At 36.8% G+C, this 27,219-nt stretch overlaps 1 protein-coding gene across 3 annotated transcripts in view; it reads left to right on the forward strand.

The window, feature by feature from the left end:
• The window catches only part of RFX3 (regulatory factor X3), a 286,781-nt gene that overhangs the window by 170,979 nt on the left and 88,583 nt on the right, over positions 1-27,219 (forward strand). For all 3 annotated transcript variants that reach the window (XM_036076096.2, XM_078062235.1, XM_078062234.1), the window contains exon 4: positions 14,345-14,603. In XM_036076096.2, coding sequence (XP_035931989.1) covers positions 14,345-14,603 — 259 coding nt within the window. The remainder of the gene's footprint in view (positions 1-14,344; positions 14,604-27,219) is intronic.

The raw sequence follows: 27,219 nt of genomic DNA on the forward strand, positions 1-27,219 counted from the left end.
TAAAAGGGGTACTCTTCAAGTTCCTTTTTTGTCTGTTAGTGAAGTAGTAAATTCAGGATTTGCAGATAAGATTATACTTTCTTATTAACATTTAAGTGCCATTTATTTGAAGAAATGGGGCGTAGAATTTCTGTAATTGAGATTGAGAGGGTGTTTTCTGCATTTATGCTTCTACTGATAAGCACGTTCAAATTGGTATAGGATCTGGTTTGCCATTTGGGTTTCAGGAAGTATGGAGCTGGTTATGTAGGAAGCTCTTGGAGAGAGAACTGCCCTTTTCGGTGGAAAAGCACACTGAGGTCTCTGCAATTAGAGACGTGTCCATTTCTTTAATAACATAAAAATTCCCATGGGACACCTGGGTGGCTCAGTCGGTTGAGCATCTGACTCTTAATTTTGGCTCAGGTAATGATCTCAGGGTCCTGGAATCAAGCCCCGCGTCGGACTCCGAGTTCAGCAGGAGTCTGCTTCTGCCCCACTCTCTCTGCCCTTACCCCCATTCATGTGCACTCACATGCGTTCTCTCTGTCAAATGAATTAATAAATCTTAAAAAAAAAAAAAGAAAGAAATTCCCCTCTCTCCAAAAATGGAAGACTTTCAAATATGGCTTCTCAGAATGTCATAGTTGGGAAGGTTGTGGAGATCATATATTCCAATCCTTACACCTCACAGATGAGTAAATGGAAGCCCAGAGAGGTACAATGATTTGCCCAGCTAGTTAACGTCTAGAATTCATATTTTCTGACCTTTAATGCATGGTCCTTTCCAATGACCTGCAAGTAAAGGTATTTTGATCCTGAGTTATTTGGGGGATTGGAGGGAAGGTCAGTTACAAGAAAACATTTTTAGTAAATTTTATACTTTAGACTATTGCATAATTATAGGTCTTATTATAGGTTGATAATTGAACTTATGATTTTTTTTATTCTTTAAAACTAAGAATGTTTTTATTCATATGAATCTCTTTTCATGTTTTTAAAAAAGTCCTCTTTTATAGTTAAAGTTATTTCATGAATATATAATGTTCTTTGGATATTCATAAAATGTATGGAAAAGTCCATATGTAATAATTTTTCAACATTGAATATTGTAGTTAAAGAGCTTCCAAGAGAAAGGCTATTATCTGTCTGTCCTGTCTATATAGCTTTTTATTATTTTTCACTAGTAGAATGAAATGATGCACATTAAGGGTAATTTGCTCCATGATATTTTCATATCCAGTAGCTTGTTGTCTAGAATAGTTCTCTACGATAATACTTGGAAGAGTTGAGACACTTAATTTTTCTCTTCCTCTCCTCTTCCCCCCTTTTATTAAAAAGGGAAGAAATGAAAGAAATCCACATATCCTTTTTTAGCTGTAGAACCAAGTTGTGTTACTAGCTTTCTTTTCTTTTTTTTTTTAAGATTTTATTTATTTATTTGACAGAGAGAGAGACACAGGGAGAGAGGGAACACAAGCAGGGGGAGTGGGAGAGGGAGAAGCAGGCTTCTCGCGGAGCAGGGAGCCCGATGTGGGGCTCGATCCCAGGACCCTGGGATCATGACCTGAGCTGAAGGCAGACGCTTAACCAACTGAGCCACCCAGGCGCCCCATGTTACTAGTTTTCTTAAATGAACTGCTGATACCCCTGTTCAGGTATCGTGTCTCCTACTGACTACAGTGTAACCTCAGAGAAACAGCATTTTTGCATCAAGATTTCCTAATCTGTGGAATGGAATTAATAGTTAAAAGCATTACTTAATAACCAGGTCAGGTACAGAGAGGGTAGGGAATGGAAAGTGGGGTAATTAGTATTGTCTGAAAAAGCATATTCACTTTTGGTATAGGTACTCTTCTAAAACTAACTGCAAAAGTAAAACTTGATAAAAAATCTCCACTTGAACAGTATTTGGAAGCTGGAGTGAGAAATCTTTGCTGAAGGCCTGTATTTGTAAAGGGTATGTATTTCGAATCATGATATTGTGCCTCACAAAGAGGCTGATGTCTCTTAGGATACGAGTATAATCCCTCAACTATCTAAAGTCTGAGGTTGGTTCACAAAGGCTGAACTCTGTCATGACCAGAAAGTTCTAGGAAGGACAGCACTGACAAATCTTAGTCCAGCCCTCAGCAGGAGTCAAACCTCCCACGGAGTGCTCTGAAGCCCCAGTGTGCCTGACTTAGGGTGTGGGACGTGCCACCTGTTTGCCTGGCCTTAGCACTCTGTTTGGCCTCAACAACACACATATGCGTGTTAGCTGCTTTTGTCCGTTTTTGAAAGTATCCATCTCTGACAAATGCCTGGTTTCTCTATTCCTCTTCATAGTAAAACCTCTCTGATTGACCACATATTCCTCAGCCTCTTCAAGCCGGCTTTCTTCTCCACATTACAATGAAATTGCTCTTGTCAAGGTCATTGGTGACCTCCAACGGTTTAAGTCTAATAGACATTCTTCTAGATTAAATTTTCTTAATCTCAAACAGCCACCCTGCCAGCTACTCTCTCCTTGCTTGAATCACCATCTCCCCTTGGCTTTTCTGACTATATTCTTCTGTTTTCTTCCTATCTTGTTGGGTCTTACTCATTCTTATTATTGGCCATGTAATTTTTCTATGGCCGAAGTTCTGTGTACTTTTCCCTACTGTTCTCTAACAGAGACCACTTTTCTTTCACAATACCTAATGACTATCAGTCATTGCCATGACTATTTTTAACTTACCTAACATTTGTCTTTCCCCCACCAGAATGTAAGTTTCATGTAGTCAGGTACCTGGTTTTTGCTCCCCATTCTCTAATAGCTAGAACAGTCATTGATAATAGGTGCTCAATCTGTGTTTGCTGAAGGAATTAAATAAAAGATAGCATTTAATGACATGTGAGACAAGAGCAGGCTACTTGGTTGGTCTATCTTATTTATTTTCTCTTGTATTTATTTTTATTGTGAATTTTTTCTTTCTTTAAATTTTTTTTATTGGAGTATAGTTGATGCACAATGTTCCATTAGTTTCAGGTATACAACATAGTGATTCAACAAGTCCATATGTTGTATTATGCTCATCACAAGAGTGGCTACCATCTGTCACCATATAATGCTATTATAATACTACTGACTATATTCTCTATGCTGTACCTTTTATCCTCATGACTTAACTTATTTCATAATTGGAAGCCTGTATCTCCTACTCCCCTTTACCCCCACCCTTCCTTCTGGCTACCATCAGTTTGTTCTCCATATTTATGGGTCTGTTTTTGCTTCTTGTTTGTTTGTTTTGTATTTTAGATTCCATGTATAAATGAAATTATGTGATATTTGTCTTTCTCTGTCTAACTTACTTCACTTAGCATAATACCCTCTAGATCCATCCGTGTTGTTGCAGATGGGAAGATCTCATTCTTTTTTTATGGCTGAGTAATATACCATTGTGTATGTATACCACATCTTCTTTATTTATTCATCTATGGATAGACACTTGGGTTGCTTCCATAACTTGGCTATTGTGAATAATGCTGCAGTAAACATAAGGGTGCATATATCTTATCGAATTAGTATTTTTATTTTCTTTGGGTAAATACCCAGTAGTGGAATTATTGGATCATATGATATTGCTAGTTTTTAGGAACCTCCATGCTGTTTTCCATAGTGGCCGCACCAACTTACATTCCCACCAACAGTGCATGAGGGTTCCTTTTTCCCCACATCCTCACCACACTTACTTCTTCCTCTTCTTTTTTTTTTTTACTCTAGCTATTCTGACTTGTGTGAGGTGATATCTCATTGTGGTTTTGATTTGCATTTTCCTGATGATGAGTGATGTTGAGCATCTTTTCGTGTGTGTTGGCCATCTGGATGTCTTCTTTGGAAAAATGTCTACTTAGGTCCTCTTTCCATTTTTAATGGGATTATTTGTTCTTTTAGGTGTTGAGTTGCAAAAGTTTTTTATATATTTTAGATATTAACCCCTTATCAGATATATCATTTGCAAATAAGTCAGTTGACTTACTGTTTTGTTGAAAGTTACCTATGCTGTGCAATTTTGATGTAGTCCTAATAATTTATTTTTGCTTTTGTTTCCTTTGCTTGAGAGACATATCTAGAAAAATGTTGCCAAGGCCAATGTCAAAGAAATTACTACCTATGATTTCTGAAATGAGTTTTATGGTTTCAGTGCTTATAGTTAGGTCTTTAATCCTTTTTGAATTTATTTTTGTGGCGTATGGTGTAAGGAAGTGGTCCAGTATCATTCTCTTGCATGTAGCTGTCCAATTTTCCCAGCATCATTTTTTGAAAAGACTGTCTCTTCTCCTTTGTATATTCTCTAACTTTGTCATAGATTAATTGACCATGTAAATGTAGATTTATTTCTGGGCTCTTCTATTCCATTGACCTGTATGTCTGTTTTTGTGCCAGTACCATACTGTTTTGATTACCACAGCTTTGTAATAGAGCTTGAAATCTGGGATTGTGATTCCTCCAGCTTGTTGTTTTTTTCTCAAGATTGCTTTGGCTTTTCAGGATCTTTTGTGGTTCCAGACAAATTTTAGTTTTATTTGTTCTAGTTCTATGAAAAATACTATTGCTATATGGGTAGAGATTGCATTGAATTTGTAGATTGCTTAGGATAGTATGGACATTAAACAATATTAATTCCTTCCATCCATGAGCATGGAATGCGTTTCCATTTGTTTGTGCATTCTTCAATTTCTTTACTCAGTGTTTTAGAGTTTGCAGATCATGGGTCTTTCACCTCCTTGGTCAAGTTTTTTCCTAACTATTTCATTCTTTTTGGTGCAACTGTAAATGGAATCGTTAAATTCTCTTTCTGCTACTTCGTTATTAGTGTATGGAAATGAAGCTGATTTCTGTGCATTAATTTTGTGTCCTGCAACTTTACTGACATGTTAGTTGGTTGTTTTAAATACCTAAGGGAAAATGATTGGAACTGAATTGAGATGCTGTTAACATAGTATTAACACAGCTTTTTTGGCGGTGGGTAGGGGGAGGTTCTTTTTTTTCCACTGCAAAACATTTTTGGGCTTATGTGCATGTATGTGGTTGCTCAGTTTTTGTTATTGTTTTCAAATCTATAAGACAGTATTATTAGCTGTAGTTACAGTGCTGTACGTTAAATCCTCAGAACTTACTCTTTAACTGAAAGTTGATGTCCTTTGGTCATTATCTCCCATTTCTCCCAGCTCCAGCCCCTGGCAACCACCATTCTACTCCCTGTTCTTATGAGTTTAATTTTTTATATTCCACATTGAAAGGAGATTATATAGTACTTGTCTTTGTCTGACTTATTTCACTTAGCATTATGTTCTCAAAGTGTATCTATGTTTTTGTAATGGCTGAATAATATTCCACTGTATATATGTATACCACATTTTCTTCATCCATTCATCTATTGATGGACACTTAGGTTGTGTCCATGTCTTGGCTCTTATGAATAATGCTGCAGTGAACAGGGAATGCAGATACCTCTTTGAGACACTGATTTCACTTTCTTCAGATATTTACCCAGAAGTGGGATTGCTGGATTATATGGTCGCTCTGAAATAGACACATGGGCCAGTGGAACAGAATAGAATGCCCAGAAATAAGCCATAAACTCAAGCATATGCAGCCAACTAATTTTTGACAAGGGCGCAAGAATATACAATGGGAAAAGGACAGTCTCTTCAATAAATGATATTGAGAAAAACTAGATCTTCACTTGCAAAAAAAAAAAAAAAATGAAATCGGACCACTATGTTACAGCACTCATAAATTGAAATAGATTACAGATTTAAGTATAAGATCCGAAACTATAAAACTCCTAAAAGAAAACATAGGGTATGTGCTCCTTGACATCAGTCTTGGAAATGATGTTTTAGATAGGACACCAAAAGCACAGACAACAGAGGCAAAAATAAACAAGTGAACTTATCAAACGAAAAGGCGAAGGAAACCATCAGCAAAATGAAAAGGCCACCTACCAAATGGGAGAAAATATTTGTATGCCATGTATCTGAAAGGGGTTGATATCTAAAATATTTAAGGGACTGACACAACTTTTTATTTGCAAAAAAAGCAAATAATCCAATTAAAGAAAGGGCTAAGGACCTGAATAGACATTTTTTTTTAAATACATACAAATGGCCCACAGGTACATGGAAAAATTCTCAGCATCACTAATCATCAGGGAAATGCTGTTATCAAAAAGACAAGAAATAACATGTGTTGATGAGGATATGGAGAAAAAGGAACCCTTGTGTGCTGTTGGTGAGAACATAAATTGGTACAGCCGTTACGGAAAACAGTATGAAATTTCCTCAAAAAAATTAAAAATAGAACTACCATTCGATCTAGCTCAGTTTTTCTTATTTATAAATTTAAACCAGGGACTGTGGATCAAAATCTTATACGCTCCATTTCTGCCAACGTTGATTTAAGTCCGTATGAACTTCCCTGACTTACGTTGTCAGGACAAATGGCCTGTCTGTGTACCTCTTATGTGTAGCTCACTGGTGTACTTAAAAACCATTCTAGCAATGAACATTTCGGTAATGCTCTCAGGGATAGCTGCAACAGAGTGTAAAACTCCTTTATAATAGCAGACTTTAGACTTTTTAAAACACTCAGACTAAAAGAACTAATAGTTGTGAGATTGTACTTTTTTCCTTCATACCTGTGAACTCTGGTTGCACATTTTTAGTATCTTCCAGTACGGTGTTTCTCAAAGTTTCTCAGACCAGCAGCACTGACATCATCTGAGAACTTTTTAGAAGCACCAACCTGGTTCAGAAATTTTGGGCATGGGGTCCGGCCATTGGTGTTTCAACAAGCCCTCCCAGTGATTCTTATGAATGCTGAAGTGTGAGAACCACATTTCTTTATTAGAAATAAAGAATTTAAATACAAAGTATAAATGTCCAGTTATGTTGATGTAATGATAATAGGATGATAAAAAGTTACAGTTCCATTACTTTGGACATTATCAACATATATAGTAATGAAAATACTACATATGAATGAGAAATCCCAATTAGTTGTTGCAAGAATTCTTACTGACTTTTACCATTCATTCTTGCATTTCCTCCCTAGTTGTTTTGGCAACAATTCAGTAGATGCTTTTAGTTTTTACTTATTGTTATAGCAGTTGAAATGAGTAGAAATAAGTCTGTCTTCTGAATTTAAATCAAGCCAAGGGTTTTATTCGTGATATTGAGTAGTATTTCTTTCTTTATATTCAGTCTATTGTTTTTTATTCTTAGGTAATAATAGGAGGTTAAATGTCATGTCACTTGAATTCCCTTCTGAATTACTATTTTCCCTTTGATGTCTTTCACAAAATGGACATATCCCCACTCCGTTGCATCTTCTGGCTTCAGTCTGACTGGGAGCATTCGAGAGAAGATGTTTCAAAACTCAAATAAGTCATGCATGCCGGCCAGCCAGAGATTATAGCCCGTATGAACACAATTTGTTGAAGATTCCAAATAATGTAGCTACTTCTGTGCAGGACTTTTGTGATGCACATAAAAACTTCATAGTGGAAAACTGTTTAAGGGAAGGTTCTTGATTTCAAGCAATAGAAACCAACTCTGGCTTATGTAAGCAGAACACAGGATGTATCTAAAGGTATTTGTGACTCAGAGCATTTCAGGGGAGTCTGGAGAATGCAGCTGAACAAGGGTGGGCATGAGTGATGTTAGGCAGCAGCCAGACTGTAGACAAAACCACATCACAGAAGAAGTCCAGTGAGGACACCACAAATCATGACCTCAAACCATGCACCTGTGTCACCACGAGATTCTGATCGTGGCTGCATAAGCGGGGTAACACTTCCCAACCTGTGTGATTCCCCTAATGCCAATAAATGAGACAGTATATCCCCCATCTTTAAAAATAATTCCCTCTAGTTCCCAAATTCTCCAGGTTCCCTCTTGTGCTCTCAGATTTTTGGAAAATATTTAAAAAGACATTCTGGCTACACTTATTTACCTATTTCTTCGATCTGGTTCGATAAAATGAATATTGCTATCAGGACACTGAAACACTTTTCAGTAAGATCACCTCCTATCCTATCTCATGGACATGTTCCAGAATCATCTCACATGACCCGTCTGCAGCATTGGGCCCTCCCTTTCTCATGGTTTCCAGTTCCCTCTCTGGCCTCAGGATTTTGTTCCGGTTATTTCTCTAGCAGGGACATTCCCCTACCCACGCCTCCTTGCTCCTACCCCAGCTTAAAACAAAATTCAAAGTTCTTGCCATAGTTCATAACAGTGTCTTTCAAACTTTGTGAACTACCATCCACAGTGACAAGGTTAGATGTACATTTTATACTCAGGCAAATACACACATACACCCATAGCATATGCACACCCACGCGAGCACACACACACACATCATGTATTTAAATGATAGAAATAAATGTTTCTCAAAAGAATGCTTATCCTTACAAGGTGTAATATGCTTGAATGTTGGCTGGCCTAGGCTAGTCTCTTTTTTTAATAGTTGTTGTGACCTATTAAAATTGTGAATGTGACCCACAGTTTAAAAAAAAATATTTACATAGTTTGGATGTTTAATTTTTACCTACTTTTTCAACCCCATTTCTTTCTAATATCCTCATTCATTATATCCAGCCATTCTAGACTTGTGATTTCTTCCTAAATATCAGGATCTTTCTTGTGTTGTAGCTTTTCACACACAGTGCTCTCTTCCTGATATGTTTTTCTTTCTGCTTTCCATAGGGCTGACTCCTTTTCATCTTTTAGTTGTAAGCTAAATATCTCCCCTTTGGGTAACATTACTTGACTCCTCTAATAACCCCACTTCCACTTATTATGCTTTCATATTTGATTTTTCTTCCATAGACTTAAGAAAATTTCTAATTATCATATTGCATTTCTTATTTATTTTATTTTTATTTATTTATTTATTAATTAATTTATTTATTTTTGAGAGAGAGAGACAGAGAATGAACAAGCAAGGAGGAGGGTCAGAGACAGCGGGAGAAGCAGACTCTCTGCTGAGCAGGGAGCCCAATGCGGGGCTTGATCCCAGGACCCTGAGATCACGACCTGAGCCGAAGGCAGATGCTTAACCGGCTGAGCCACCCAGGAGCCCCTGAATTTCTTATTTTTGACCACCTACTCCTCATCTAGTCCTTATGACCGTAGATGTCATGTCTCTTTTGTTCCTTTTATTCTAGGTACCAGAGTAGATGCTCAGTAAATATTTGTTAAAAGAATGTGTACAGAGTAGCCTGCAAAGAATAAAACATTCTCCCTGTGTAAGGTATTACAATGATCCGCATTATTCTATTCTATCTTCATAATACATTTTATGGTATAAAACTTGCAAGATACTCTATTTCCTTAATTTACCATTTTCATGCCATTGCTTAATCTTCTAGTTGACTAGCTTATTGGTGGGAGTCTATTCAAAACCTGGGTAAAATACAAAACACATAGTTCGGAGATATTATGTATTTGGAGTTGTGGATAAGACACTTGAAGCTAAAGAAAACAGAAAATTGGTTATAGCTAAGGTAAATTGACATAATCATCCTAGTGAATAAGCAAGCAGGGAATATTCAGGGTCATGCTTAGCCAAGGTATATGCTGAGGCATGATGGGATGCAAACAGCACTAATTTACTGAATTCAATGGATCAGTCCTGACATTTACATAGAACCTTATAAAAGAGTCAGCTATGAAGAAGCTTTTGTCAGCAAGTATGCACATATCTACGTATTTACATTCATTACTGGATACATATGCGGAACAATGGAAAGTCTTCTCTTCTGCTATAGAAATAATATGACACATTATTTTCATAACAGTCTGTGGCAATCAATAAAGAACAAGCGAAAGGAACACAGTAGCACTTTTCAAATGTGCACAGAACTGCTTGGGAATTTAGCTGTTTCAGGAGTGTACAGTCCAGAAGTAGTAAGCTGCTTTCAGTCTGATATGCCAAATATTGAGTAATTTTCTGGAACATATGTTTTGGAAATTGGGGGGGGAAATAGTGTTCAAGCAATAACTCGTATGTATTTATTACACAATATGGAAAACAGGCTGATCTGAGGTATCAGAATTAAAGAGTCATTACTTCCAGTACCTAAGAAAGAACTTTGTGCTGTTGGTGCTTCTTTTTTTTTTTTAACGTAAAATTTTCAGTATTTATCCAGGACCTTAAATCATTTACACACGGCAGAGATCTTTCAGAGTTATCTGTGCATGACTTTGGCTCTGCCTCTGGAGACAGGACTCCAACAATGGGTTAATGCTTACCATCTTAACCTTTAAAGGACAGGGACTAAGGATATTGTGGTCTGCCTCTATTACCCCATTTAAAAGTCTCCGCCATTCCCACTGCAAGGGTACATTTGTCACAAGACAAATTCAAAAACCCTTCTCGACACTTCACTTCCTAATAAATTTTGTCCTCCCCTCCCAAAATTGTCAGTCTTTACCCCAATATGTGTCTGTGCAGTAGCCCAGTCTTCTCCCCTGTCCCATGGGTCATGATTGAGTGATGAGGATAGTTTGTGAGTCAGCCACACTCTTCAGTGTTCTTTTCTCCTGTTCTTTTCTCACGTTATAGCTCACAAATGATCTCTACCTACCAGAAGGAAGTATGAAAATAAAAGTGGGTTGCCATGTTTTCATACTGACTTGACGGCTATAGAGATTTTATGTATCTGTGATGCATTGGGTGGTATTACCGTTGTTCACCGAGAATTCCGGAGGCATGCCCAACAGATGGAGCGATTTAAATCCCTTGGAATGTTTCTCTTATGGTAGAGTAGTGACTTCCATGATCATAGAACCCCTAAAAGCCAAGCGTGTGGTGAGTAAGTATCCTCTGAAATAATCCCGCCTTCTCCATCTCTCCTGCTTTACCATTGCGAGGACATCTCCCACAGTTTCTATGCTGAGTAAGAGAAGAGGGGAGTGTGGTTCTAGTAAACAGTGAGCGCAGGTGTAAGCAAATCCCAGATAGCAACAGGAAGCTCGTGCCTTCCCCGTAGCACCTGTAGAGGTGTCTCCCACAGTCGTTCACAAATAATGACATACACAAAAAGTTCTTTTTATGTGATGAAACGATTGAGAACATGGGCTAAGTGCAGACTCCCAAATCTATTTTTTTTTAAAGATTTTATTTACTTCAAAGAGAGGGAGGGAGGGAAAGAGAGAGAGAGCAAGAGAGCACAAGCAGGGGGAAGGGCAGAGGGAGAGGGAGAAGCAGATTCCCTGCTGAGCAGGGAGGCCAACCTGAGCCAAAGGCAGACATCTAACCACTTAACCGACTGAGCCACCCAGGTGCCCCCCAAATCTACTTCTTTTTTTTTTTTTTTTACTAGCTGTTTGCTTTGGACAAACCTATGTAATCTCTCTAACCTTTTCTAAACAATTACCTTGTCTGTGAAAGAGAAATTATAATAGTACCTATCTCATAGAGTTGTAGTGAAGATTAAATGAGTCAATACCTGAAAAGCACATTAAATAGTGCCTGTTGCATAGGAAATGGTCAGTAAATATTAGCGATCATTAACTATTGTATGTTTCACTTGTGAAATCAGCTTCGTGTTGAGAGCATGCTTAATCATTTTGTTCAGACTGTGAAAAGGAAAGCCAGCACCATGCCCAGCTTTGTGGAAGTATTTATTGTCATATATGTATTTCTACACTTTACTTAGCTTTACTTAAATATCATCATCAGATTGTGTTATTTAAGCACAGTGAAATAGGGTCACTATCATATTTAGTGGGCATAAATTAAAATGAGCACATTTCTCTTTTTACCTAAATTTGAAAGCAACATGGCTGGTTTTTCTTATATAAATGTGTAATGAAAGAAATATATAAATGGACTTCCAGCTGGGAAATAGAGCAATGATGATGTGTGTGTATTTTAAATGGCCTTTTTCTATCTGTAAAAAAAAAAAAAAATGTTCTCTATGGGGTTATTTCACTCATCACTCCAAACTAAAATTTATACCTGGATCTGGGGAAAGTGGTAACTTTACCCAGTGGAGAATACTTTTGGAGCATCTTTATTATTTTACTAAAATTTACACTATGGATTATATTACAAGTATAATTTGTAATGGGTTTGAATGATCTGCTTTAAGTGATACCAAAACATCTTAGAATTCTCACATAAATTCTCACATTTTAACAAAACAAAAAAGGATTTATGTTTTAGAAATTTATGAAAGTGGCTATTATGTCAAATATACTTTTAAATAGAATCATATTTTTATTTCTTGACTAGTGTGCCTGTAGCATACCAGCAACAGTTTAAATGTTGAGGGTACAGATGGGAATAGAACGTAATGGCCCAGGAGTATGAAGACACGAGGAAATTAATAAGTGTATTGAGAGCTGTTTCAGGGATGCACAGGGTGTTGGGAAAGTACAGAGAACAAAATATAACAGCCCTACGGGGATTGGCCACAGAGGGCAAGCTGTACAAAAAAATAACTCTGGGAGGAACCAGTGAAAAGGTCAGTGTGGTGTAAGTGAGGAAAGCATTTGAGGACATAGCTAGTCACCTGTCCAGAGATCACGTAGGCACCAGCCCTGCTGCATCTTGTAAGGCAGGCCAAGGGTTTTGAATTTCTTCTGCAGGCCACGGAGAATCATGGAGAAGTTTTTAAGAAAAGTTTGTGTTTCATATTTGAATTTTGGGGAAGTTCCCCTGGCTGCAAAGGTGAAGATAGATTGGAAAAGAACCAAATTAGAGGAAGGAAAACCGATAAGGGGGCAATTATAGTAGAGAATCTTGTGAGAGAAGGAAGTGAGTATGAGAATGGAAAGGAGGATTGGAGAATTATTTAGAAGGTAAAACTAGTTAAGACTTAGTGACTGATGTCAGTCCAGATGAGGAAAGAGTGAGCTGAGGATAGTTGTGCTGCCTTCCGCCGAGAGGGGGAGTATAGGAAAAGGAGCAAGAGAGAAAGGGAATTTCTTTTTAGCCATAAGTTAAAGTTTACATATGGGGACTTCCCATTTATCATGGGGTTTCCTAGTGGAGATAACCAGGGGGCTGTTAGAAACCCAGGTTTTAATTCTTCAAGTATAACCACAAGGTAGAGAAAGAGAGATTAACTCATGTATGAGCATGCCTATGGTAAAAATAAGTGGTCTCAATAAAAATGAGAAAAAAATAAGAGCTAAAAATGGAGACCTCAGAAAATACTAGTATTTAAAGTACCAGAAAACTAGAGCCTCCAAAAGGTCCTTTTAGGTAGTGGTGAAAAAAAAGAAGCAAAGAATGGACAAGAAATGCCATAGAAACGAAGGAGCAAGAGAAGTTAGGACCGAGAGACTCCATATATACGATAGAAAATGTCTGAGAACATACACACCAAATTGTCAGTAGTGACTGGCTGTGGGATGTGGGGTTGAAGAGAATGATGTTAGAACTGGGAATTTCCATTGGATATTTGAATTTGTTTTAAATGAAAGTATTTTATACCTCTCTGTACCATTTTTGCAACTTGTGAGCTTATAATTATTTCAGAATGAGAAGTGAAAACCAAAGTCAGGTTAAAATGTAAGGGATAGTCCATTGGAAATGAAAAATAAATCAAGCAAATAAGCTGCTTAATCAGAACAGGAGAAGGAAGGAAAGGGCAACATGAGGTGGTCAACAATGTCGTGCTGCAGATAGGTCAAAAAAGATAAGGACTGACAGCAGCCTTTTACCTTGGTATTTAGATTTGGTCACAAGCAACCTTATTAGAAGCAACTGCAGTGAAAAACTAAGGGCAGAACCTTTACTACATTTGTTGCTAAGTTGAAAGGTAAGGACTTGAAGGGTGGCCTAGTCATCTCCTCAGGGAGGAACCTGAGTGTGAAGGAAGAGAAGGAGGTAGAGATAGGGATTGAGGGTCCAACAAGAGTGAACTGTTTGCTCAAGGTCCTGATGGTGGCAAGAAAGAGATCCATGCACACTCCCTTGGTCACGGAGGTTTATTGAAGTCACCCAGGAATGGGAAGTAGCACGGGGAGTTGACTTGTCAGCCCCTTTTCCTAAAACTGGGTTCTGCAGGAAGCATTATACTGAATTGGAGAAGTCGCTCAGCAAGATTTCTTGGCGGGATGAGACCTGAGCTTATTTACGTGCTGGAGGCAGGCACGAGTCAAGGGCGAAAGTTCTCAAGTACAGAGGAGTGTTGAGGTACTTACTAAAGGAATGTACCCTTCATTTCCGGAGTGAAGTTTCATACAAAAATGCAAAACTCTCCTTGTTCCAAAGGCTAAGCTAACATTTTAAACATATATTCATGCTAGAAAAAAATTAATTAAGATGATATAAATAAGCTACTAAATTGCTTCCTTTTTCCTTCTTCTTCTAAAGCCGGACAACAACTTACCCTTACACGGAAACGCAGATGTACAGCCAAAACACTGGAGGGAATTACTTTGATACTCAAGGGAGTTCTGCGCAGGTGACTACCGTGGTTTCGTCCCACAGCATGGTGGGCACTGGTGGGATTCAGATGGGCGTCACGGGAGGACAACTCATCAGCAGCTCTGGAGGAACCTATCTCATCGGCAATTCAATGGAGAACTCCGGTCACTCAGTGACACATACCACTCGGGCCTCTCCAGCGACAGTAAGTATTTGAGTTTTTATTTGTTTAATTTAGCTTCTAGGTAGCCTCTATGGTACATTTTCCTCTCTCGAGGGAAAAAAAACAACACAGACTGGGCTGGGCACAAATGTATTGAGCAGTTTTAGTACTTTGGTATTATCCAGAATGTGGTCCATGTGGAATTATGCAGAATGATACTGATATGTCCCCCACAATTATGTGAGTTGGGAAGTTTTTATGAATAATGGGAAGAGAGGTGAGTCTTACTCATTAATGCTGATTTTCATAGGCTTCCTTCAGTGATATTCAGTAAAATACTGTGAATTTCTACTGAAAGAACTTACTTTTATCTTATGCTGATTTACCCTGGCTTATGAAGAGTAGAATACAATTGAGTTTAAATTTTCACATCTTTCAACAATAGTCTTTACATTAACTCATCACCAGAGAAGTTACCATATGGGCAGCATTTCCCAAACCTTAGACATTTAGTTTGGCCATATTCACTTATGTCACCTGTACTATTATTTACTTAATGTATTTTTTGAAATTGATTCACTTCTAAAATAGAAAACCATGTGTAATTTTTTCTAAAGTATATAAAAACCCATACTTAAATAGTAAGGTTGGAAGTGTTTACCCATGTGCCATAGTATGAAGTCCCTCTGTTCAACCACAGAGACACTTTGGGAAGGACTGATCTAGGTGATTTCCAATGAAAAAAACATGTATGTTGTCTCTGATGATAGGCATGAGTAAGTATCTGAGGAACATGCCTATGTATTTGAGTTTCCAAGTTTTTAAAATTTAATACAAATAGTTATTTTGACACAGATTTTAATGTATTAGAATGCTTTCCTAGAAATAGTAATAACAAGCTGTGTAGAATTTGATATCATCAAACTCTGTGTCCTGAGCTTTCCAGTCTCACCTCAGCTAAGTATAAGGAGAATAATCACTTAGAAACCCCCCAGCTAAAGTAGCAATGGAATTGGTGATGTAGGTGCTTCATGTAAAAGGGGGCTGGGGATTTGAATTAAGTGCATTTCATAATCTTGCTGTATATTTTGTTCTTATAATGAAATAGAGGTAGAAACAAATTGGGTAGGAAATAATTATGAGAGGCTTTGTATTTCTCATTTTATGGATTTTCCTCAAGATATAATATGTACTTGGTAAGTATTTTGTATATAATTTTTATGTTTGTAATCATTATATGTGTTCAAACTTTCATCACTTAGTACCTTTTCCCTGATCCATTTCTGAAAGCTCATTATATTTAATTTACTGTTTCCTACTAACATCAGAAAAGAAGACTAGCCATTCTGAGGGAGAGCTCTCTTTTGTACTTTTTTTCTTTGTGTTTTTGAAGCATTTCTTATGTGTGTTTGTCTCTTGCTTTTAATAACACTAAATATGACATTTCTAAACTTCTTAGTCACGCTGGTATATTTATGTAGATTAGAAACGAAATCATAGCTTCTCTGAACCTCATTTCCCCTGGCAGTAAAATAAGGGCTTAGTTAAACTAAATGATATCTTAATTTCCTCCCGGCTTCAAAATCATAATATTTACAAAGGAATTGTAAAATGTTCTAGATGTAAAAATAACTATATCTTTACCGTAAAAGGAAAAGAGGTAGATCAGGTGCCGGTACTTTATAGTGCTCCTCATAAAGGCCACTCAGAAAGTCATTTTCAGTGAAAAGGGGAACACTTGCTGCTTATCAGGGCCTTAGGAAAACTGAAAAATGGGGAGAAAGAGTTCTTTCCCACTAATCTTTTAGTGGCATACCATCTGCCCATTGCCAACCCTTTCTCCAGACATTGCTGTCTTCACAGACTGAGGGCTGTCTGCTTAACATCCTCATCCACTGGATATGGGTTTACTAAATTTATTAGTGTTATTACTGAGTTAATAAAATTGATTATTTGGGGTCATGGCAATATGGGTGCAAGTATAACAGAGTAAGTTTTATAGTTTGTTTTTTTGTTTTGTTTTGTTTTCTATGTAGAGTATGAAAAGTGGCATTACTCTTTAAGTTATCCATTACACAGATTTGATGTGTGATTTTTATTATGTTAATTGGTAAATTAAACTAACACTTAAAATAACTGAGTTATAATAACTGGGAATAGTGGAAACCTATTAAAAACAATCAATTCATAGTATCAACTATATATATTAATTTACACTTTTTAAAAAAGCGTTAATACTTAAGGTTATCTTGTTAAGGTTGGTAGCTTGTTTTCTTTTTTTACAAGAAAATTTCCTTGTTAGCAAAAGGAGTAAAAAAGTTAAATAAAAAGATAACTTTGCATGGAAAAATCGTGAGGTCAAAGCACAAATGATAGTGTCCTATGATAGATATATACAATCTAAATATACATCTGCTTGTGTTATATTATCCTCCATTATTATCAAAATTTATATTTGATTTAGATCCCCCTCTCAATAGTGCAAAAGAGCTTCATCTCCTTCATTCACAATGAAGTGTTGATTCTGTGTACAATTTCACGTCTGTTATTCTAGTAAAGTTAACAAAGTTTAAGTGCCGTGCAACCTATTTACAATTCTCTACCATTCTCCTTTTGCCAAATGTTAGAAAATTTGTAGCTTCTGGTTGTTTAGACTCCTAGAACTCAAGATTTTTTTTGGTGGGTACCGTATCATTAAAGGGAATTTGCTTATTTTCATGTATCTTTTTCATTCTCTGTAGAACCGTATGAGCATAATCTTGAGCAACTTGTTGGTCAAGACTTAAGCTGTTTCTTTCAAACACTGAGCCAGGCTGTGCCACTGAAGTTCATTTCTCTGGCTGTTCTTTAGGGTTCAGCCTATACCTATAGCATGCTTAACACGACTGACCGGGTAGCGGTAGCCTATACTGTGGCCAGAATTCCTGCCTGGAAAATAGTCAGTTGGGCTATTGCTTACGAGGCTATAATAAGTGGAATGTACAGTCAATTAATTCAGTTGATGTGAAGCTAGTTAAGTTTTGAGTTCTTGGGTACTTAGTTCGTGGGTAGCAAGGTTTCCGGAATACAGGAATACTTCTATCTAAATTTAGTAGGAATAACTTCTGGCTCAAAGAAAAGTTTATCCCAGTGTGCAAACCCAGTTGCCAAGATATGCCAATAGAAACAAAAAGATAATTTCAGATTGAAGCCATTACTAAGAAAAATAAATAGCGCTTGAAATATTTTCTTACCTAGTCTAATATTCTGTATACGACCATCTTTCTTATACTAGAAGGATCTCTGAGTGATTAATGGAGGATTTGCATTTGAGCATATGATTTCCTTTAGTTTTATAACTTTAAATGACAAAAATTTTACGTAACTTGTTTTAGTATTTGATCCTTGCATGGTAAAAGTTTTCAGATTTCAAGTTATATAGAAATATCAGAATTTTCTGAAAGATTATGATGGTAACATTATAATTTTATTTTATGAATATATATTCTGGTATAAACTACTGATATTCAGATTTGGTCAAAATACTATTTCCCCTTTTATTTACTGTACTTTTTAATTCGGCCAGTGGAGTCCATGTGTATAATTATACACACACACACACGTTTTTATTTATATAAATATGTATACACACATTAATAGGCATTTCCTGCTGATAGTATTAAATAAGTTTCAAAAAGATTAATATTTTTAATGGAACATCACTGGACATGAGTTCAGCCAAGTTACTACTTGAATAAATGTTTTATGTTTTATTAAATTAATAATGCTAGGAATCTATTTATTGTTAATATTTCAGTGGCACATGGATATTAAGGTGGAGGAGTTAAATGCTCCAGTCACAACTCTGAGCTCATCATACTTTGATCTTTCTCCTAACTGCATCACCATGATATTTCCTTGTGTATCTTCATTCATTTAAAACTCTTACTTTTCTGGGGCACCTGGGTGGCTCAATCAGTTAAGCGTCTGCCTTCAGCTCAGGTCATGATCTCAGGGTCCTGGGATTGAGCCCTGTGTCGGGCTCCCTGCTCAGCGGGGAGTCTGCTTCTCCCTATGCCTGCCCCCATCTCTCTCAAATAAATGAATAAAAAAATCTTTAAAAAAATCTCTTATTTTTCTTCATTATTGTTCTGTAGAACCACATCATTTGTAGAATTTTAGAATTTTGGAACCTGAACCCAATTTGCATTTGAGGATCAAAACCTTGTGATTGTAGTTAGTGATGTTTTTGTGCTCATCACAACATAGTTTATTTTATACCAGACTTTATAATAATTAGCAATTTAAGAAGCTTTATTTACTCACTTCTCCATAAAATAACATTTGTGTTCTTATAATTAGATGATTATTTATGGAGTTCTTTTTTCTTCTTGTTAACCAAGTAAGATTACATTAATCATTTTTTAGACTGTGATATGAAAGCTAATTTTTATACCTTTCTATATATACATTTAGTAATTATATATTTTAAATGGCTCTCACTAAAAGTAGATCTCACCAAGAGGCACAAGGGAAATGTGTTGAAACATTGTTCATCTCTCTCCCTCTTTTGATTAATGTAAAACACCGTAATTTCTTTCAGTTACCTGGAAGGAAATTTGAATGTCCATCTGCTGCTATAGAAGTCAAAGTCTGGCCTAGCTTATGTAATTATAGAAAGTTAAGATTTGTTTAAGACTTAGAGATGCTTTTATTTCTTTATTCTTGGGTTTACGTGTTTATGGATTCAGTGTAAGGGAATTTCTTTTTTCTGAAAAGATGAATGGTTGGGGAGCCTGGCTGTCTCAGTCGGTAGAGCATATACTCTTGATCTCGGGGTTATAAGTTCAAGCCCCATGTTGGGTGTAGAGATTACTTAAGAAAAAAAAATAGATGAATGAATGTGTTTAGTGCCTCCAGAAAATGCTTTTGCCCTTCTTATTCCTTTGCTGGAAAGGTACCAGTGGCCATTTATTCTGTTTTTATTAATTTGTGTATACGCATTAGTTACACCTTCTTAAGTAGCACAAGTGAAAAGATCTAGGAGTGTGCATGATGCAGTGTCCTCTTGACCCTGTTCTTCACGCTTTTCCTTAGAGACAGCCAGTGTGTCAAGTTCTTCGACTATCATGCTAGAGATATTCGGTGAATATACGAGCAGAATGTCTCTCTCTCTGTCTACTACTGCTCATTACATTTTTAAAAATACAAATAGTAACTAAACAATACTGCATCTCGTTTTTTTGTTTTTTTTTTTTCACCTAACGGTGTGTCTCAGAAATTCTTTTTCACATCAGTCCTGGAAGGGTTTCCTTATATTTATGGGAAATGACTCTTACAGAAGGAGCCGACCTACCCGTCTCTCTTACCAGAGGGAAAAAAAAAAAAAGTTAAAATAACGTTGGATTCTGGGTTATGGCTATATAGAGGTAGAGAAGCAAAATAGTCCCATGAGATGAAAATTTCTGTTTAATTATCATATATAAAGATATGCTTGGAAGAAAATCTTTTAATTTAAGTGTGCATAAATCAATTATTTTATATATTTCATATATTACAAAAATAATCATTTCTCTTTTAAATAACTTTCGTAGTCTTCCAGTTAGTCTCAGTGATAAAAACACAAAACAAAACACTTCTCCACTTATTTTGGCAGAAGTATGAATGTCCGTTACAATCTTAGCATGTTCTGTTTCCCTGTGCCCTGTTTTCTCTAGGCCAACTTGAGCCCTCACATGAATCTCCCCAGAGAGTACCCCGAATCTTCTGCTTCCTGTACTAAATCCTAAATTGACTGAAGGTTCTGGGACCTCATTTTCCAAGCACTTAATAAAATGGGACTTTGAGCGACTGGTGGTCTCCATCGGTTCATCTATGTTCCATTCAGCCATCACTCAGTTCCACTCTGCTGCAGCCTTGAAGCTGATAAGATCTAGAGGCAGTAATTTTATGGTTAAGGCTGTAAGACATTCGACTCCTAGAAATCCTGATAAACTAGAAGGTTAAGACAAACAGAATGACAGGGGCCTTCGGCCTCTCCTGAGCATAGCTGATGGGTTCCCCTGAGTTTCTAAAGCCAAGTATGAGTTATTTTAATTTTTAACCATTTCCTAGTGAAACAGGATTTCAGAACTGTACAGGGGTGTTGTAAACATGCCAGAAAGGGCTAGATTCTATTTCCTGTGAAATCTAGATTAGGAAGGTTTCATGTTTGTAAATTCTACTTAATGAATATGGAAATAAGCTATGTTCCAGGTGACCTCTTGTATAACTTTTGCTTGATCCTTGTATTTATACGTCACATTTCCAATTAATTTACTAGTTTGAAACTACTCTAGATTTTGAAGGAGGAAAAAATCACTCATGTTTCACTCCTGGAGACCAGGTAATCCAGATAAAATATGAAATGGATTGGTGACAAATTAAAATACACCGTAGTCCGTGAGTTACATGTGAGTCATTATTAGACCCATACAATTTTAATTCCGGTAGAGTTAACCTACAGTGTTGTATTAGTTTCAGGTGTACAATATTGTGATTCACCAAGTTCATACCTCACCGGGTGCTCATCACAGCAAGTGCCCTCCTTCATCCCCATCACCTATTTCCCCCATGCCCCCACCCACCTCCCCTCTGGTAACTGTCAGTTTGCTCTCTATAGTTAAGAGTCTGTTTCTTGGTTTGTTTCTCTCTTTCTTTTTTTCCTCTTTGCTTGTTTGTTTCGTTTCTTAAATTCCGCATATGAGTGGAATCATATGGTATGCGTCTTTCTGTCTGACTTATTTTGCTTAGTATTATACTCTCTAGCTCCATCCATGTTGTTGCAAATGGCAAGATTTCATTCTTTTTTGTGGCTGAGTAATATTCCAATGCTTATATATATATATCTTTTTAATCCATTCATCTATCAAAGGACACTACAAGCCATTATCTTTGCTATTGCAAATAATGCTGCAATAAACAGGGGTGCATGTATCCCTTTGAATTAGTGTTGTTGTTTTTTTTTTTTTTTCTGTATATTTGGGATAAATACCCAGTATTGTGATTACTGCATCATAGGGTAGTTAGGCCCATAAAATTTTAATACTGACTGTTCCACTGGCCTATGTCTTTTCGTTTAATGAGGGAAAATACAGCACAGTGCCTATGACCAATTACCAGTTTTCAAATGAGAGAAAATTTCTCCATGTTCCCATGTTTATCAGTTCATCCTCCAAAAGCATGTGATTTGATTACCAACCTCCTCAGCATGCATAACTACAGTAGTGTTTATTGGCCACATAATTATCTGGTTTCTTTTAAAACCTAGCTATTGTGTTTGATTAAAACTATTGGTACCCATAAATTTTACTGGCTAGGACTTTTGTAATCTAACTGTAGAATGTTAGAAATAATTTTACACATTTATTTTAAATTTACTACTTGTAAGTTTTAGTACCTTTCCCATCTGCCTTATAGGAAAGGAAGATGTGAGGTTTTTAATCATGCTTTCAAAATTACAAGAAAGATGTAGTTAGATACAAAAAAAATATGAAAATAGAAAGGAGATAAAGAGGTCAGCATTGGGGCGCCTGGGTGGCTCAGTTGGTTAAGCGGCTGCCTTCGGCTCAGGTCATGATCCTGGGGTCCTGGGATCGAGCCCACGTCCGGCTCCCTGCTCAGCAGAGAGCCTGCCTCTCCCTCTCCCTCTGCCTGCCACTCTGCCTACTTGTGCTCTCTCTTTCTCTGTCAAATAAATAAATAAAATCTTTAAAAAAAAAGAGGTCAGCATTGCAGACGATGTAATTGTATACCTGGTGAGAACCATGAGCATCAAATGAAAAACTATAACAAATAATAAGAATTCAGTAAAATTAATATTCAGTGAAATCAGTAGCTTTTCTAGATACAAACAACAGTAGTTAGAAAATATTATGGAAGCAAATATTTCATTTATTATAAATTTAAAGTACACCATGTGTTAAACTAACAATATATGTGCAAGACCCAGCTACTAAATAAAACTTTAAAGTTCTTAAGGGACACAAAAAAAAGTTTGTATAATTGAAAAAGTTTCAGTGTCAAACATTTTGAATCTTCTTAAATTAACTTTAATATTTCATTGTGAACCCAATCAAAATACCAATAGATTTTCTTCTTTTTACAAGAAAGGCTGTTATATAAATAAACGTGCAAGAATAGTGAAAGAAATTTTGCAAAAAGAGAAATAATGGAGAGTGGAGTAGGGTATTAACAGCCCTACAGTTTGATTCAAACATATTATAAAATTATAATAATTCAAACAGGATTGTTGGCACGTGAATAGATCCGTATAGACCAGTGGTGGACTAAAGACCATAAACAGGCTGAAAGAGTGTAGGAATACAGTGTGTGGTCAAGGTAGCATTGCCTGTAAGTGGAGAAAGGGTGTATGTATCAATGATGTTTGGGACAACTGGATAACTATTTAGGAAAGAAAAGTAGATTGGTTCCATCCATTGACTCCTTATACAAAAATTAATTTCACTTGGATGGGAAAATGCATTTTATCGTTATCCTTTCATAGTGGTGAAGCATGATGTAAAATCCAGAAGCTACCAAGAATATCTCGAAAAAAGCAACTACATAAAGGGGCAGCATTCCCTATGACAAAAACCACAGTAAATAAAGGCAACAGTGAAACAACCTGGCATAAAGTTTTGAGACATTGTATCTGAAGAATTAAGTTGTTTAACATATAGAGCACTCTTATAAATCCAGGAGAGAAAAGGAAAAGACCAAAAAATGGCGAAAGTATATGAATGAGCAGCCCACTGAAAAGGAAATGAAAAATGAACTGCAAAGAGAGACTGTTGTTTATCTCTCACACAGGTGAAGCTGGAAAAGTGAGTCAGGCTTGCCAAGGGTGTAAAGAAACCAGCCCTCTGGCTTGCTGTGGAGAGGAGTCTAAATTAGCACAGACAGGATTGGAGAGCGCTGTAGAAATTTTTATAAAAATTGAAAATGCACGTATCCTTTGACCCTGAGAGTTTACGTCTGGTAATTTATCCTACTGATGATACACTTACATATGTGAAATGCTGCGTGAACAACCATATTCACTGAGGAGTTATTTATAACAGGAAAATTGGGGAAAGGCTAATTGTCCATCAGCAGGGAAATAGTTAAATAAATTTTGGTGCATTTGTTCATTCAGTGGGATTTTATACAGCCGGTCAGGAATGAGGCAGTGTGTGTATGGATGCATCTTTACATAGAGGAGACATACATACATAGAGATCTAGAGAGATGGATAGATCTCCATATTGTTAAGTGAAAAAACAAGAGGTAGTATGTATGTGCTTAAATAGAAGCATACATTTGCATATGCTTATATAAGCACAAAGATATCTCCAGAAGAATGCATGAAGAAAAAAAAAAAACGTGGAGACATGTGAATACATTATCTATTTGAAAAAAGTGATTTATTATTTGCAAAAATCTCAAGCAAGCCCTTGATGATTATAAAGTGTATCTATCTGGTCATGTTCCCTGAATGCATGCAGCTGACACACCCTTTTCTTTAGGAGCCCAGTATAAAGACTGTCGATGAGGTGTCACAATTCAAACGAAATCAATCTTGTTCCTGGAAAAAGTCCTCTTTTATTAGACTGTGGGAAGTTCAGAGAACAGAAACTGGCATTAAATTTAGTAAAGATACTTGGATCTACTCTTATTCAGTATTTTGGAGTAGAAGTGAATGTTTTGTGTTTGTATTCACGTACTTGGAATCTGGATTATTTTCTTTAATCACTCACTCAGACATTCATTGAGCCAGCAGTGTGGACCAGGCATGTGCTTCTGGGAGTATAAAGGTTTACAGTATGGGTACTGGAGCCAGTTCTGGCCTACCAGAAAGCTGCCTAATCCTCGAAGGCAAAAATGGAAATCCACAAATAGCCTCCAGATTTCTCTAAAGTGGTTCCTTTCACTTTTCTCTCTTACCACATTAATTTTTTAAATCACAAATGTTAATGTGTTATACGTTGATTAATTTTAGATTCACCAAAATTTTCTTTATCTTCTGATTATGTTGCTAAGATAAATTGCAAAATTGCCTAAAGTTAGGATGGGATTGGGTAGGAAGAGAGTGAAAGAGAAGCAAAAAATCCAAATAATGCTTAGACTTCAAAATCGCTCTTTAAGTAGGGTTACCTGGCACCATTGTAATGGATGCCCATCCTCTCCCTGCTTACTCTCCCTGAAGTAGTAATTGCAATCTGACCCTGACAAAGAAGAAAATTTTTGAGAATATTTTACTGCAGTGTTCCTCCAACTTGAGTGTGCCTTCTCTGGGGGCGTTGACTAAATACATCACTGGAGCCCTCCCCCGGGGCTTTTGATTCAGTGTGCGGAAGGGTCCAAGATTTGCATTTCGTACAAGTGCCCAGGTGACTCCCCTAATACTGATCCAGGACCACACTTGGAGAAACCCTCCATTTTAGTGATTATGTAGACTAAATACAAAGTGAACATGTGCTTTAGTACTCAGAAGAATCTGCGAAAGGCAGATTTGAAATCTTACACATTTGAAAATGTAAACTTGGCCTTAAATCTTATCACTTAATTCTAACCCAGCAGGTTCCCAAAGGGTAATTCTAGCCCTGAGTGCTTATGGAATCGATGTCTCAGAAAATAGTTTCATTGTCACACGCTGATAATGCCAGTCTTTCAGGTCCCAGTGAGGGAGGGCGGAGGGATGTGGGCCGCACAGACGGATCAGAGGAACCAAACCAGCAGTCTTGGTTTCAATCCACCAACTTAAGTCAAATATTCTCAGAACACATTCAATTTATGCAAGGTTTTTTATCCAAATGTTTTTTTTTTCTTTTCCTCATAAATATTTCAGAATAGCTTCAGGTGGTACAAAACTGCCAAAACTTCATGTTGAAAGCATAACAATTTAAATTTTTTCTCTAAATGTCATAAAATTATGTGAATGGAGAAGATTTTATATAGACACTTGCAAGACCTAAAACTTCTTTGCTCTAAATGCTTAGGCATGTAAGATTAAGATTTCCTCATTAGCTACTTTCTGGTTCAAGAGGAGACAGAAACCAAAGCTGGCTAGGGGGGGTTTCATCTGGAGATCTTTAATTTTTTTTTAAGACTTAAAGGAACAACGTGTCCTGACTCTGTCAGCGTTAAGCTTCTTTTCAACATCACTGTGGTGTAATGTATTTCCATCTTGATTTCTGTATCATCTGAACGTACAAAAAGAGCAGTGCCATATTCAGAGCCTTAGCTTCAGGGGGAGTGTTACCATCTGCGTTGTCAGGCCTCCTGGGCCCAAGAGACATCCTCAGTAGAGCCTTAGAAGAAGGGATCCAGTGACCTGCAGGGAACTGATTTAACTGCTTAGTGCAGAGCATTCAAAGTTTTGGGGTCACAACCCACAATAAGAAATATCTTCGCACTGTGGCCCCATGCTCACACACACACACACATACGTACATTCATGAGCATGAGTACACATCTAGATGTATACACATATGTGATTGTGTATATACATGTGTCATTCATATATAGGTGTCTGAAACCAGAGTTCCACAGAATATTTACGCATACGCTGTGCAGGGACATCTGATTATTTTCTACTCTATTTGATTTCACTGATTTTCTAAAAAATGCCCGTCAGGACCCACATAATTAATGTCATAACCCGCTAACGGGTTGCACCTTACATTCTGAAAAGCACAGCTTTGGGCAAATTGAAGAGGAGAGTGGAGCTTTAGCTTTGTTTTGTGTTCTTGTTTGTTGTTGTTGTGCGCTCAAAGACACACACTTTGAAAAACGCTGTGTTAGAGTGATTAAAGAGACTAAATACAAAATGAAAGTGTTCTTTCCTCTGATGTTCCTGGTTGGAGTCCTTCCTGTAGGAAGTCCCTCCCACCCACCCCGCCTGTGCCCCATACATACACCAGGAGGCTGTCATTTCTAGCAGTATAAGTGTGGTGGCTACGTGTTCATGTTGGTCATCACAGATACTTTTTCTGAACAAAAGCCACCAAGTAGAAACATCTCTGCCTTACTTGATCTCAATGCAAACAAAATGTGAAGTCTTAAGAGTTCAGGGGAGCAATTACCCCAAAGGAAATTTCCAGTCTTAAGTGTATTCTCTTGATTGAGTTTCTCTAAAGAATTTACCATTCTTTCACAAAGAAAAAAAAAATGCTGTGTTAATTGGTGAGGTTAATACAGTAACATGTATGAACAAGAAAATGCAATTATTATACATTAAAGATAACTATTTTTGTGATGATTAAAATGTGACTATCCATTTAAAACTTTTTGTTGCCTTTAACTTGATCACTTTGAAATCATTTTCAAGTAATACTTAATCAATCATATTTAAACCCTTTTCTATTAGGAAGTAATTTTATTGTTTGTTAACAGTAAACCATTTAGCAAATGTTAATTTTGCAAGCCACTCCCCAGAAGAGTTTCATTTGATATATTTGATATTTTGATTTGAAATATTCCATGATTTGTATTTATGTTGTATTTGCATAAAATGAAAATGATATTGAACTTCAAGGGATAAGTCTTGTATTCCAGTCTCATATTTAATACATGTGTAATCTCAAGAAAATCCCTCAATCCCAGAGATCCTCAATTTTCTAATCTGTGAAAAGGAGATAATATTGCTTGCCTTTCCCAC

This window comes from Halichoerus grypus, chromosome 14 (assembly GCF_964656455.1).
Source record: "Halichoerus grypus chromosome 14, mHalGry1.hap1.1, whole genome shotgun sequence".
Lineage (NCBI taxonomy): Eukaryota > Metazoa > Chordata > Mammalia > Carnivora > Phocidae > Halichoerus > Halichoerus grypus.